A 15,300-nucleotide genomic window follows, 5' to 3' on the forward strand; every position below is an offset into this window, starting at 1 on the left:
TGCAGAACAGGAACCTGCTATAAAACAGCAATTATGCTGAGTCAGGCTTGATTTTTAGTAATCTTTTCCTGTTAAATCAATAAATCAAATCAAATCAAATCAAATCAATTAAAAGTATTTAGATGGTTTTTGTGTTTTTATTAATTACACCTGATAACTTGGTCCTGTTTTGGATTGTGGATAAGCAGCTGAAACAAAAAAAGTCCCTTTGTCCTTAGAGACACACCGAGGTTATTGTCTTCTGAGGAGGGGGCTAAAGTTCAGCTGAGGCAGCATCTCTAAGCTCCCTTGTTTTTTTACATCTGCACATGTGATGTTTGTGACAGGTGAATAGCTCAGACCTAGAAGAGTCAAGAAGCTGGCTCTGTTGGACAGAGATACCAAAGAGTAAAAAAGAGTGAAGATATAACAGAACAGCTCCATTGAGGCTGGTGTGTCGACACCATTGTTTCTTGCTGGCGCAGACTTTGGTACTACAGTAATCACTGCCGTCCTGAACAGCTGAGAGCATGTTGGCACAGAGGCATAATCCTGGACTTTCCCCTGTCTGTGGTGGTAATCATCCTGCTACCAGACTCCTACAGCTAATTAATACCAACTACAGGGGAGATACTTCTGAAGCACTTGGCTCTACTGGCAATACGCTAATCAGCAGACAACCAAAGCTTTTTACAAAGAAATAAACTGCAACACCGAATCAACGGCAAAAAAAGACAAAAAGCGAGGCTGGTTACGGAAGAAAGTAGCTCAGAACAAAACAAAGTTGGGGCCAATGAGTTCAGTGAAGATGAGATGCACGCAGACAACGTAGCCAACAGGAAGATGAGCTGAGTCAACTGGACTGTCAGACGGTTACTCAGTCTGCTGGGTTATTTCAGAGCCATGGCTGCTCCAACACATTTCAGCACCACATGAAGTCTCAGTGACTATTCTTCTATCTAAAAAACAAAAAACAAAATAACTGAGTGAGTCAACAACCTGAGTGTTTCAGCGTTTTCAGGTTCGTGCTGTTCTACCTGCTGAATGGGTGTTTTTAATCTCTAACAAATCCACACAGCAAGGTGAGAATTTACATCACAGAAGGACACAAACTGTTTTGAGATTCCGTTATTTTAAGATAAACACAAAATTTAAAAGAACTTTTGACATTTCAGCCAGTTTAAATAATTGTAAATTATGTATATATGTATGTATATATTTAAGAAACAGATAAAAAGCTAGGTTTCTGAAGGCATAAGGGAAAGTAAAATGAGAAGCTATATGAATTGTTGTTTGAGCTGATGTTTTTTATTTTTATTTGTATTGTTTTGTAAATTATGTTTCGTTTGAATATATGCCAGGAATAAAAGGGGCGGACATTATAAGATTTATTCTTCTTCTGCTGTCTTTCATCTTATTTTGATTTTTGATTTGTGTATTTTCTTTGTTTTTTATTGCAAATAGTTATTTTTTAATGAAATGAAAAATTTTTTTTGAATTGAATTGAAATAAATTCACATTTTAATAGTGGACAAATCTATCCACCACCATCATCTGCCACTTATCCATAGTTGGGTCTTGGAGGCAACAGGTCTAGAAGAGAGACCCTGGTATCCCTCTCCCCAGTGACAACAGCTCATCCTGGGGGACCCAAAGGCGTTCCCTGGCCAGAGAGGATCCATTATCCTTCCAGTAAGTCCTGGGTCTTCCCTGGGGCCTCCTTCCAGTGGGGTGTGCCCAGAACACATCTAAACGGGGGTGTCAAGGAGGCTTCGTAATCAGATGCTCAAACCACCTCAACTGACTCCAGCAGTGGCTCTTCTCAGAGCTCTACCCAAATGACAGAGCTCCTCACACTACTGTATCTCCAAGTCTAACTCCAGCCAGCCTACGAAGGAAACTCGTTTTGACTGCTTGTATTCAGGATCTTGTTCATGATCCACGCCTCCTGSCCATAGGTGAGAGCTGGAACGTAGACAGACATGTTAATTCAGAGCTTTGCCGTTCGACTCAGCTCTTTCTTCACTACGACTGGCCGAAGCAACGCCCTCATTACTGAGGACGAGGCCCCAATCCGTCAATCCACCTTCATCCTACCATCACTTGTAAACAAGACACCCAGATCCTTTCCTCTACTTGGGGCAAATACCCCCCACCCCTCGAGGAGGCATTCCACCCTTTTCCAGTCAAGAACAATAGCCTCATGGTGCGTTCACACCGAACGCRATTTCAGCGTCAGGAGCAGCAGGTTTACATACAAAGTCTATGGTGGACGCGCTTCAAGCAACGTCAGGAAGTTCTGCGGCGCCTCAAGCGCGATTAGAGCAGCGCGATTTGGACGATTTGGACGATCTGAGCGTCTAACGCTCAGATCGTCCAAATCGTCCAAATCGCTGAAGTTAGAAAATCTGAACTTTTGCAGCTCGACGCGCAGCGTCAACCAATCAGAGAGACTCCACTGTGTGACGTAGCGACATATTTCCCGACAGGACAGTTTACTGAATGATGTCCACTAACCTGAAACAGACGGAGCGGAGCTCTTTAGCTGAAATGAGTGCTGCAGTCGTGTCCTGATCCGCAACAATGTGTGGCAGCGACTCATCAGACTGGAAAAATAGTCCTGAAAGCGAGCAGTGAGCCTCTACTCTGAATTATCTGGTGAATTAATTATGAATTAATTATCTGATGAACGTGACATGCTCTTGCTCTCTGTAAATAAAGCAACGTCACTTCCTCGTCCGACATTAAACAGCCCCACAGAGGAGGGAGGGGCGGGGCGGCTGTCGCCATGCAGCGCAGCTGTCCTGCGTCTGACCTCAAAGTGCACAAGCTTCAAACTTCAGCGTTGGCTGCGATTTTGAAGCTGAAATCGCGTTCGGTGTGAACGCACCATCAGACTCAGAACTGACTCCAGCTGCTTCACACTCAACTGTGAYGACCCCCCGATGCACGCTGAAAGTCTTGGCCAACAGAACCACATCATCTGCGTAAAGCAGAAATGAGATCCATTGCTTTAGTTTGGTTCAGATTGAAGGATAATTGAGGGAACTTATAGTTTATTTTCTTTAAAATCTTTTGTGTGATAGTTGACAAGTCTGTTAAAATTAGTTTTCATCATACAGTTTCAGTTGCTTTCTCAAGTAAAAAAATRTTTTATGTTGTTATTTTTTTGTTTCATCTGACAAAAAGTGAATACTGCCAATGATTATCCAGTATTTTAAARGAAGCCACACTTTTCTCTTTTGTTTGATGCTGAGCAACTGAAGCACGTTTCCACAGATTTGTCTTTCTCTCTGTGTGCTCAGAAGTAAAAAAGAGCAACTTTTACCAGTGTGCTTTGTTATTAGGCAGGTCACAYTCCTTACCTGTTAACCTCTGCCTGAACTGTACTTTGGCTTTTATTCAGTAATTTCCTCCCACCTTAAAGTCTCACACTTAAGCTGTTCAGACCCTTTTTGAAGAGGTCAATTTATATATTTATGTCACTACACAAAAAACAGGAAGTGAAACACTCATGTAGCCCTGTGCTACTTTCAGTGAAGCTGTTGTATGATTACACAACATTTTTAGGCGCTTTGTTGACAAACAAATTACGTTATAGATGCACAGGTAAAGTCACAGATTCATCCTTGTCGTCAAATCACCAAAGCTGCTCTTGGATGAAAACACATTTGGGAATTTTGACTTATGGAACTTAACAAGCACCATGATGATTATTAGAAACACAACTGATTGTTTCATTTGTTTTACAGCAGCCTTTGATCACTGCGACATCAATGTTCTTGATGTTATATAGCTAATTATTATTATTTTTCTTCACAGAACTCACATGTCCTTGTCGACTATTTGGCTAGCTAAAAAATGCTATCATAAAAAATGCTGTCATTAAAATCAAGTGAGTTAAGACACTATCATTCATCAGAACACTTTACAAAGAGCTAAAAGCAGTACCACTGTGACCTATATTTATTGATAAAATTAGGATTTTCATGGCTTTTTCTGGAAACAAACAGTGACAACTGAGAAAGAAAAGGCAGAGAAGACTCAACCAATTTGGCCAAACAGCCGAGCCCCAGYTGCTTCTTTTTTATTAAACATTTCATAATGAGATAATTAAACACATCTACTTACCTTTATTAGCACATGCTATCCACTGCAAAGGGGTGACGTCGTAGTTATGCTGGCCGACGGAGAATGTGAAAACTCGAACCTAATTGAAGAAAAATATGCAAAAAGATTAAATAAACAGTTATACACTACTAATGTGCCAAAAAAGCAGAGTTGTATAAAGTACTTGAATGAAAGTAAAAGTAAAAAAAACCTTAACAGAAAATTACTTTGGTACAAATTAATTTTACTGATAAGAAAACCCTTCATTTGTTTGAGCATAAACAACTCTTTTCATGAGTCCTGATCATATTTCATTTTGTAACTGACTAGGTGTTCAATTTGACATTAAAAAATTAAAAGTATAATTTTTACATTTTGAATGTAATGAAATAAAAGTAAAATTTACAACAAAAATATTTGGTAAAATTACAAATCTTCAAAAGAAAAAAAAGACTTGCGTACTATAACCAAGAAAATGGACTTAGTTACTTACACCTCTGCCAAATAGTATAATCAAGATTGACAAAAAAACCTACATATTAATGATATAAAGATTATTATTACTATGCTCATAAATAATTATATGAGCTATACTTTGAATGTCAATGAGTTCAACTTCATAAACCAGCTATACAACACATCATTATAGTTTCTTCTTAAAGAGCTAAAATCCGACAACAAACTTTGACATAATAGAAATATTACATGGCAGTTGTCACGAGGAAGCGAGACAATAAATTTTAGGATTTAGTTTGAATATTCTGCAAAGTAAATCCGATTATTGGATTGTACGCAGATGTAATGTAGCGGCCTGCRTTGACTTTTATTGTGAATTAGTGCTTTCGTAAATCAAGTGGGCAAAATTGAAGCAAATGAATATTGGTGGGGTTGTGAAGTGGAGGAGCTGAAGTGGAGGAAGTGACAACAAGACAAACAAAGACAATCTAGTGGATTGCTGGCTGCACGAGAACAGGCTCTGATGATAAAGTGGCTAATTAATCAGCAAGTCAGAGCTGTTAACTCAAGCAGCTAAAATACAAAAGAGACAGAGCAGAAACCAAAAAAAGTAGAGGAGGAGATCTAAAGAAGAAAAAAAAACAGAAGAAAGACTTGGAGAGGATGCATTGTGCACAGACTGGAGAACCTGGCATGTCTGACAGTCTGACTAACACAACTCCCTGTGCTATAATAAGAGCAGATCTGCAGAAAACCGTGGAAMTGGGAACAGAAAAGGGACTCATACATGCATGATCTGTTGGGCTGGCAGAATCAATRCACACAAAGCAGCCATGTAAAAAGACACTCACTGTTTTGTTAGGCCAGTTGTACTTGTAGAAGATTTCTTGYGCACGATCTTCTCCACCATCTGTAAACATCATTATCATCTTATTGCAGTTGGCCCTCGGGGCACTGCTCTCCTGTGGCATACAGGAAACAGACACCAAAAGTAAAAAAAAAAAACAGCAAAGACAAAAGGTTACAGGAGAAAAAAAAACAAGAAAAAACATACTAATGATGGAACATAACAAAATGTAATACATTAGTAAAATATCTACAAGTTCTGCCAAGATCTTCACAGACTCTCTCATTCACCTATCCATACACAAAGTACTTTTACACATTACATACAGTACATTTGAATATTTTTCCTCATACTGTATACTGATATTAGTGGAAGTTGGGGGTGTTGTGTCTTCCCAAGAACATTTCACAACCCATTCTCACTCCCAAGTCGTCACATATTGACGCTTTTCCAAGGTTCCCTCTACGTCCGATTTTGACGCGCCGGGTACCCCCGTCACGTCAGTTACTGACGAGATGGGGCGAAATCTGTTGTCATATTTTCAGAAAGTGTAGAAAATGCGCAAAAACTACCGTTTCGAAGCCTGAAATTACCTTTGTTCACTTTAGACATCCTGTCCCTGACCCTAGTACCTAAAATTAACCATTTTTAGAAAATGTAGGAAATTCACGTCAACATGTTCCAAAGCCTGAAATTACCTAATATTCACCATGGACATCCTACCCCTGATCCCAGTACTTAAACTTAACCATTAATCCTGATCCCTCATGTTAACCTCAGACCCCCGACCCAAAGACCCCTGGTGGCGCAACCCGGAAAAGCCGCGGGCGTCAAGGACTGACGCGAGGGGGTCACCTGATGCGTCAAAATAAGACGCAGAGGGAACTTTGGAAAAGCGTCAATATGTGACGAGTCGGGAGTGAGAATGTGTAGCATTTCAGCAAGGACTGAGCTACCCCTAGCCTGGCCCTTGCCTTCCAATGCAGCTCCGCTCAATTCTAGTTTCCCTTCTCTGCTCCGTCTGGGATTTCTTCCACAGAAAAGGATTTCGCTGGCAGATTTTTAGCCAGGCCAATCAGAGAACAGAACGTCAATTTTCTGCGCAGTGTCTGCTTGTAGTTTATTTTACCTGGACCAATCAGAGAACAGAAGAAGGAGTTTTGAATGACGTCGATGTTCTGCGCAGTGTCTGCTAGTTAGTTTAGCATACGGCAGTGGAGGAAGTGAATGAAGCCAGTCCGTGTTGATAAGGCTTCCAAATTAAATTAAATTTGTCTGACAAAGCAGCAGCTCTCATTTACAGCCGTCTCGTTCAGCTCGGTACTTTTCTCCTCTCAGTAGGGTTGTTTACAGCACACGCGATTTCCGGTTAGCTTCTTAGCTTAGCCTCCGTCACAGCGACATACGTCGCAGCCAACTGATCCAGTCATTTTAAACTTCAGCAGAGGCCACGCCTCCTGCAAGAATCACTTCTCTATGCAGCAAGTCCAGACCCTCGTACGAAGCAAAGTGAAGGACAGGGTCTGGTTTAAACCAGGCTAAGCTACCCCTATCAGATGTTATTTATTTACACATTGTCACCACTTTTCCCTACTAATGTAAGTTTATTTGTTTTTGTTTTTCAAAAAYAGTTTAAGAATAGGTTGCTTTTTAAACATCTCCAGTTTGGAGAAATATAATTTAGTTCTGACCGGACCGAAGGGCTAAGGGCAAGTCTAAGGTCAAGATCAAGGTGACTGATATCATCTCTCAAAAAAATGTCAAGTACATTTGTTTCAAACTTTCATATCACAAGCTCATCAGTCTGGTCAGAATAAAATTATTTCTCCAAACAGAGGTCACTCAAAGAGCTATCTACAACAGGTAAGATGTTAATTGTCTATTATCCTATGCAGAAAGCCACTACAAAAAATCTTGAATATTGCTTTAATGTTTAGATAAATCTATAGCTCATTGCAAACATTGTTGTTTTTTTGCTTGTATTTATCCTTTATCATTTTTTCTTCACTTTGTTGCCAAACATCTATCTCTAATCCCATCTTATCTGTCATTTTTAGAATTTCATCCTGCGTTTATAGATCTCTTCGTTGGCAAGCACACGCTTCTCTGCATATTGGCACCAATTTAGGATCTAAAGTATGCAACGTTATCCTATCATTAAATGTGGCTGCTCCCCATCTCCTGCTCCACCACAGCTGCTGCTGACATGCAGGCCAGCGGCATGCCAATCTGACAAGATTCTAATAAAGATAAATATTATTGCCACAATAACGCATTTTTATTGTGCTTCTGCCACTAATCATTCAGCGAGTCCGCGGCAGACAGTGATTAAACAGCCTTTTTTATTTCTCATTCCTCCAACAAAAGGGAGAAGCCTTGGCTCCGTGCCTTCCAGCTCACCAGAGGAATATAAAGTGTCCATGGCTGATCTCCTCTGGGCTCCGTTCATCAATCATCCCATCTGAGCCCATTAGGGTGGCAGCCTTCTCAAATACGCAGCAGCATACGGAGCTGAGGCAGCACCTGTGTCGAGAGCACGTGGCTGGCTGCTGCCAAAGCCGGCGTCACCGTCGCAACAGCAGTAATAATCAGACCCACCGTCAAAAAATAAATAAATAAATAAAATATGACAGCGTTCTGGAAATGTCTTATGCAAACCTGAGCCACTCACTGTCAGCCTCGCGTTATCACCATAAATTCGGCTTGATTAATGGGATTAGACGTCGGCGGCAGAAAAAAGAAAAACAAAGCAATCTAGGACTGACTATTCCAGAAACGCTTACTTACGTTGAGAAGCTGCTCAAAAGCAAACGTGAAGCCGGATTTGTAATCTGTGGTTCCTTTGGCTTGCATAAGCATGACGGCCTCCTTGAAGATCTTCTTGTTCCGAACGTTTGCTTGAACCAAAGTCCTGAAGCAGGGAACAACAGCCTCTGCCTTTTCATTGAACTAGGAGAAAAACAAAGACACACAAATGTGCATTATGATATACTGTATATTTTGGTATTTCTGGTCAAGAATAATCCAGATATAAACTCAGGTAAGTATGTCTGTGTCGTGTGCTTGTTATGCGTGTGCGGTTCATGAAGGCAGGATGCAGCAGACGTGGGTGTGTGCAGATGTGAGCTGCCCTGCTACTCTCTGGCTGCCAGTAAACACAGGTAATTACAACTTTCCCTATAAAGAACAGGTGCGCCTGAAATGCCAGCGCAGTGTGCCGAGTGGAAACCCAGCCAAGGTAATATCATCTGTCTCATCTCATCCACCAAATTAACCTAAAAACTGTGTCCCTGCGCGCACGTCTGCACGTGCGGCGTACGCATCTCCTCTCGCGAGCGGCGTCTACGCGTGATTAGGACATTAACGGCGACGTCTGAAATGGCATGTCTCAAATGTTGTTTCTTCTTGAAGGTCAGCTTCAGAATTCACTGACATTTCCACCCACAGATTGATGTAAAATCTTGTGTGTGCGAAATGCTGACATTTCCCACGAAAGTTGCTGCTGTCACATATTTAAAATGCACAGAAAACAAAAGCGCAAAAGCATTCGTGGGTAATATTATTGCAGTGTAATAAAAAAAAGGAGAACCTCTGAAAAATGATTAAGGAAATTTTAAGCAACTATTACCATTAGAAGTGAGGCAAATAACAAAATAAAAGTGTCTGAAACAGGCAAAAGATTGCATTTAGTGATAATCTTTGGCAAATTCTCTGTTATTTATGGGGTTTTGTGTTTGTGAATAATTCACAGCCGGCTTATGTAAGCCCTCACTTTCTTCACTGTGGCGAAAATCAGATGCGCTCCCACCCAGATTACCATGCTCGTTCCTTGCTCTTCGAGCTGGGATTTAGGGGCATACAGTGGCTAAAAGCAATGGATTATGAAGGATTACCAAAAGAGAGTCTGCAAAATAAGCCACCACACCAAGCAGCTGGATGTGTTTGTGCGTTTGTGGGTGTGTGCGAGAGAGAGAGAGAATGCAAGTGAGCATATGTGTCTTATCTGCCCTGCAAAATGGAATAATATTCTCCTACATATTAATCCTAATAGAAAACCTGGTAATCAGTGGAGAGTAAAAGACACAGATGGACACAATTCTACACAAACAACGGTGATGGAGGAAGAGCAAACACACAGATATGAGAGGAATGCACAGTTTCCACTGCAAGCAAACAACTGGGAGCAGAAAGAGCTCAATGCTGCGCTTAATGATTCCCAGCTTAATTAGAATCCGCTTAATAAAGACGGCAGTATTAGCAGTATTACCACTAGCAGAGATGACGTTTATCGTTGACGCTGAAGCTTTCACAAACCTTTGCTACGTTCACGTAGTCATCATCTGATAGAGTTTCCAGCATCTCCACCACAGATGTTTTCATGAGCTTCAGCGTGAGTCCACTGACACTTCCACTCCTGCAGGAAAAGAAGTCCTCAGATGACTGGTAACATGTAGAGAGATTCATTGTGTTTTCATTTTTCAATCAAACTCACTTTGCAATTTACTCAGTATTTCTTCATAATTACCTCCTTATAAAAAAGTTCAAGGATAAACTTGTGTGAAATAATTGTATAATCGCAAGAACAGCTCCATATTTATCCCTTGATGCTCTAAAAGTCAGCCTCCCACCTCGTTATTGTGACTTGATATCTCCCGCAGTTTAGATCTAATGTCTTTATGTCAGAGGCTTTCTGAACCAGTAAACCGGGATGTAAAAGGCCTAAAGGTTGGAGGATGAGTAGCAGTAAACTTCCCATTACTTTAAGCTTTCATAAGACCAACAGGTGGCACTAGTGTCCTGTGAAGGAGGCATCCAGGGGAGCAGTGGGGGGACAAACAAGGTGAAAGAGGTCCGAAATACTTACACATCTACAATGATGACCATGTCTTTTGGAGACGATGCACCTTGAATATACCTACACAAAAGAGGCAAAGAATGAGCTTTAATTTGTTCCTACGATCTCTGAAAATTGCACCAAAAAGAGGAGTCAAAGTCACAATGAAGTGAGTCGTAATGACACAGAGCAACCATAGCTGAGCTCACTTATAGGCTACAGAATCCTGAAAAGAATCCTGAAAAAGCTTATGTGCTTAGAAGCGTTAATAGGTTGTTATATACTTCAGTGTTGGCTGCAGCTACTGTCAGATGGCTTTTCTATAGATAGTCCTCTTTATTGAATAACAGTGTCTCAGAACTGCATGAGCCAAAGTAATTAGTAGTTGATGGTCTGAGTATATTAGCGACCCATTGAGTCTTTGGGAAATGGTAAACCTCCCTAAACACCGCATCAGTATTGTGAGATGTCCTTCATAATTGGTCTAATGATTTAATATAAATTGAATAAACTTTTTTTATGTCAGAGTTTAAAACAGGCAATCACACACAGCTACCACTCGTAATTACAGCTCAATATTCAACTGAGTTATTTWAATTTTTGTATAGCCGAGGTTGAAATGTTGTTTCAGAGCCATAAAGGGAAGAACTGGTGAATGGGCTAAAAAGGCTTTACCAAATCAATATTTTTCACTATCAAAATGTAGTTTTATTTGCTCAATTATAGGACCTCATCATTCCTGATGATAAAACAATTTATAAAAAGCTGTATTTGCTTCTTCCTTTTTGTTCTCGTCTTTTACACGCTTTATACCTGCCCATTCTGAATTTACTCGTCAAGAAACAGCCCAAGTGGAGATGACCTGTGCTGCGGAAGCCCATCCCGACCTGAGTAATTTCAGTAAAATGAGGTAGCAAATGTTCTGTTCCCAGGATGACTCATAAGTAGTGTCAAATGCATTATTTACTCTATCTGCCCCCCCACACTTTTTTTAGAAAGGGAAGAGGGGCAAGCCGCTTAAGATCATTGTGCTTTAGCAGCAAGGCAACTCCTGAAATTGTGTCTGCCACAGCACGGTGCAGGCTTAAAGAGCAGAAACTGAAATAACGGGGCAGACAAATTTCGTCCTGGAAGGAGCGGACACTTAACATCTGCTCAACGTTGATAGAGGATGACATACAGAGAAAAATCAAAAAGCCCCTCAGTCTCTTCCAGTGGCAATTAAATTCACATTTAGCAATGATTCAAAGAGGGTTTAGATTGATGGTCAGTGTAGGGTTTTCTATGGCTCGATGAGGGGGGGGGGGGGGGGTCTCTGATGTGAGCGTTAGTTTGACATTCCGAGGAGTGAGCAGGCAAGCAGTTAGCAGCCGTCGTAGGCAGAGTAATCATCAGGGGTCTCGTTTCTGCTGATTATCAGACGTTCCGCTGAGTGTGGAGTGAAGCCAGCTGCCTGTGGGCCAAAGAGGCGCCTTTTTTTTTTCTTCTTGCGCTCGGCCAAACTGATAAGGAGGTAGAGAAAGTCAACGGAGCCTCAGTTGGTCTCGCCGCTGTTTCCACAACTAGCAGTTGTGAATGACCTCTGACCAGATGCAAGCCTGGGCTGCTTGATAACCAGGGTCACAACATTTGTTTTAATGCTGAATGAAAAAAATGCAGAAAAAAACAACTTTACAAGTGACAGATTAATTGAGCTTACCAAGAGGAAAGATAGGCAAAAATCTGTGTGTATAAGAGAGAGAGAGTGAGAGACGGTGGATCAAGAATCCAATTATTTAAAAAAAAAAGCTACATCAAAGGTAGAACTTCCAGAGCTTTCCACTTCTGTGTGGCAAAGGAAATCAGGTCTGGAACCATGAGGCATATAGGCATGCATGACTTTTATCAATTTAATTACTGAAATCTTAATTTGAGGTGGGGGGGGGGGGGGGTGGGGGTGGGCTGAGACTCTGCAAAGCAAGGAGGGCTGCTTTTCTCTTTAGCAGCCAGAGTTTGTGAAAGCGATCAGTGATGCGGGACTGAAGCTTGGTCAGAATGTGGCACACGTCTCAAGTCCCCGAGGCTCGTCGATGGACAGAGTCACCTCGGCTGGAGATTAAAGGAGGGTCATTTGGTGACGGCTGATGCTCACAGACCAACTGCACAATTTCATTAACTTCCGTGGTCAGTCTATTTCCTCATGGAGGAGAATGGTCTTTTAATGGGAATTTGAGTTATTTTTGCAGAGGCTAAATGTTAATTATAAGGCGATGCAGACTTCTATTACTCTGTCATTATAGGTCATCCTCAGCGGCTCCAATGTAAAGCCTCACAATGAAGAACTGCACGAGCTTTACCCTTAAAATATGCTGAGGAAATATTACTTTCAAGCAGATCATTTCTCTGCAGCTGTGAAAGAGGCAGCATTGATCAGCAGTAATGGGGTTTAGGGAAGATGTGTGTGAAGTGATGGAGTGGGAAGGGGTCGGGGTAGAGCTCGAGCTATAGTGCTGCCACGGCTGATCTTCCGCACAGATTGGCCTGGTGTATCAGCACCACACTCTCTCCTCCTTTTTTTCATCGCCTGAAGTGCAGCTGAGTTTCGTCTCTGCCTTTGAGCGAACACCGTCGGGATCAGAAGGAGATTGGGATGGAGTCGAGGATTTTCAGTCTCGGGGCTGATAGCGCTGCTCCGGCAGATAAAAATCAAGTATTAAAGCCAATATCGGCGTATAATTCACCACATTTTGACTTGCGGATCCAGATGTGTTGTTTCTGCATGGATTCCAGACAGTAATTACCTCTCAGATTCTGCCCACTGATGCCTTTCTTTCCCTGTCATTACCCAGTCTTCTGCATGCCAAGACCAGGTGACAAGCAGATGGGCCTGGCTGGTGGTGAAGAGAGCCCGCCCTGTCGCCCACCCCGTCCCCACCACAACAAAACCAACAGGCAGCAGAGCCAACATCTCAGCCTCTTGCATCTATGTTTATTTACTAAGAGTTATAAAAGGAACACCTGACAATGAGCAGCACCTTATTTAACATAATACCACCTCTACCGTCTGTGATTTACATCACAAGTTAATCATAAGTTTGGCCATGCTTTCTCTCAAATGATTTTTTATGGTCCTAATAACAAACAAGCAGAACCAGTCAGATAAACTCACTGMGTTAACGAATGTGAAAGTCTGCAAACTAATCTGCTCAGACCATCGATCATTTTAAATCAATGACATTATTCTTCAATAGATTCCAGTTTTGATTGAGTTGGACATCCTGGCTTTATTGTGGAAGCTTAATTAAATCAATTCTTTTAAAACTTTTGGAAAAATCTGATCCTGCTTTAATGTACGTTATACTTATGGAAGTTCCAGAAATGTTTGGTTTGAAACTTTAGATTTTTTTCGAGCAGAGAGATTGTTTTTAGACCGGACAAAAACTCAGACTTGTCATCATTTTATTATGTACCTGTAAATCATGGCTGTTAAAATTATTTGCATAAGAAAAGTAGTCAAAATGCAAATGCATCTTTATAAGAAAGCTCCAGAAAACTTCTTATCCATTAGCTTTACAAGTATTTAAACACATTTTTTATTTGATCTGTTAGCTCTTGGAGTATGTGGGGCATGGTTCCCACACCTTGGTCTACATCAAATTCAAGGACTTTTCAAGGACTTTCCAATACCAATTTCCTCAAATTCAAGAACCACGTGCAACAGCAATTACCTGCTGCTACCACAGAATGTTATCAATAAACAATTTTAATATCATGTAAATTCAATGAAAAACTGGGAATCAATGAAAGAAAGTGGATTAAACATATACCATACATTCACATCCACAATACATGGACATGTAATTATGTCCTGGGAGGTTTGTCAGCTCAGTTTGGGAGGAGGGGATGTGAACAGGTTCAGATGCTCGGTGAGGACAGGAGGAGCTGTGGTGCTCTCACCTGGGCTCAGAAAGAATGACCCGCCCTACTCCGCTCTGATTGGGTAAAACTATGACTATGGCTCAAGTTATTTGTTAAAAGTCACATCAGTTTACTGTAATCCTGAGTTATCCACTGCAACAAATGTATTTTTTAATTTTTTTATTTATATTTATATATAAATTTATTTTTTACAGATGATAAAAATCAGTTGTATAAGTAGAGAACTTCAATCCCCAAAAAACTTTCAAGGACTTTCAAGGACAAGTGTAATTTTTGGCTGTTTTCACAAACTTTCCAGGGCCTTGAAATCATTTTTAATTCACAAACTTTCAAGGATTTCAAGGACCCGTGGGAACCCTGCAGGGGTGACCCTCAGCTTCTACAGAATCAAATATCTGCATCTCTATCCGTAAAATGGTCTGGGTTGAACCAAAACTCTGTTCATAGTGGCTTGTACGAGCACAAAGTAGATACAACATACAGTACATCGTGTATTTTGTGATCTAAATACATTTAAAACATCACAGACATGTGCGTGACAGTATGTACAATCAAGATAAAGCCCGGGATGCACGCGCTGCTGAYGTGTGCTCCTTACACCGAGGCAGAAGGAGGTATCGCTCCGAGTCAGAGGAGATCAAAGCGGCAGCKTTCACAGACACCCCACCTTTACAGCTCACCCAGCTCTACCTGCTTCCTTCCAAAAATAAATTCAAAAGGAACGCATTATAGAAGCAATGACACAATAACATATTCTGCGTTGTGCTGTGATTGTGTTTCGCTCCTTTTGTAACAGTCTGGTAAAGGAGTCTCATTGGAATTCATGAAATAGTTTTATCGTGGCTCAGCRCTGCGCAATCAATACATTAACTGTGCCGGAGGGGGGGGTGGGGCTAGCCCTCTCTCGGGAGATTGTGTTTGTGCGCCCTGGCCCGTTCAACAAAGTGTTGCGCATTACATTTAAATTGGCCGAATATTCGACACGGTGCATTTCAGAAGCATGCAGCAGAYGCATGCGACATGATGCAACGGAAGTGGCTGGGGCTCATTTTACGGTGTTCACAGAAAACGCTTCCTGTCGCGTGCCGATGTTTGTACGAGCTGTGTTTATTCGACACATTTTGCAGCGCTTGTTGATAATGATGCGGGGTGGGGG

The 15,300-nt window shown here is 41.3% G+C and overlaps 1 protein-coding gene across 5 annotated transcripts in view; it reads right to left on the reverse strand.

Annotated features, from left to right (window-relative positions):
* Positions 1 to 15,300, reverse strand: part of cacna2d2a (calcium channel, voltage-dependent, alpha 2/delta subunit 2a) — a gene marked incomplete at its 3' end in the record, with an annotated part of 182,855 nt that overhangs the window by 19,167 nt on the left and 148,388 nt on the right. For all 5 annotated transcript variants that reach the window (XM_014006325.1, XM_014006323.1, XM_014006322.1 and 2 more), the window contains 5 exon segments: positions 4,111 to 4,189; positions 5,397 to 5,507; positions 8,180 to 8,341; positions 9,707 to 9,806; positions 10,257 to 10,307. In XM_014006325.1, the coding sequence (XP_013861779.1) occupies positions 4,111 to 4,189; positions 5,397 to 5,507; positions 8,180 to 8,341; positions 9,707 to 9,806; positions 10,257 to 10,307 (503 nt within the window).

The sequence above is a fragment of the Austrofundulus limnaeus genome, unplaced genomic scaffold (assembly GCF_001266775.1).
Source record: "Austrofundulus limnaeus strain Quisiro unplaced genomic scaffold, Austrofundulus_limnaeus-1.0 Scaffold35, whole genome shotgun sequence".
Classification (NCBI taxonomy): Eukaryota; Metazoa; Chordata; class Actinopteri; order Cyprinodontiformes; family Rivulidae; genus Austrofundulus; species Austrofundulus limnaeus.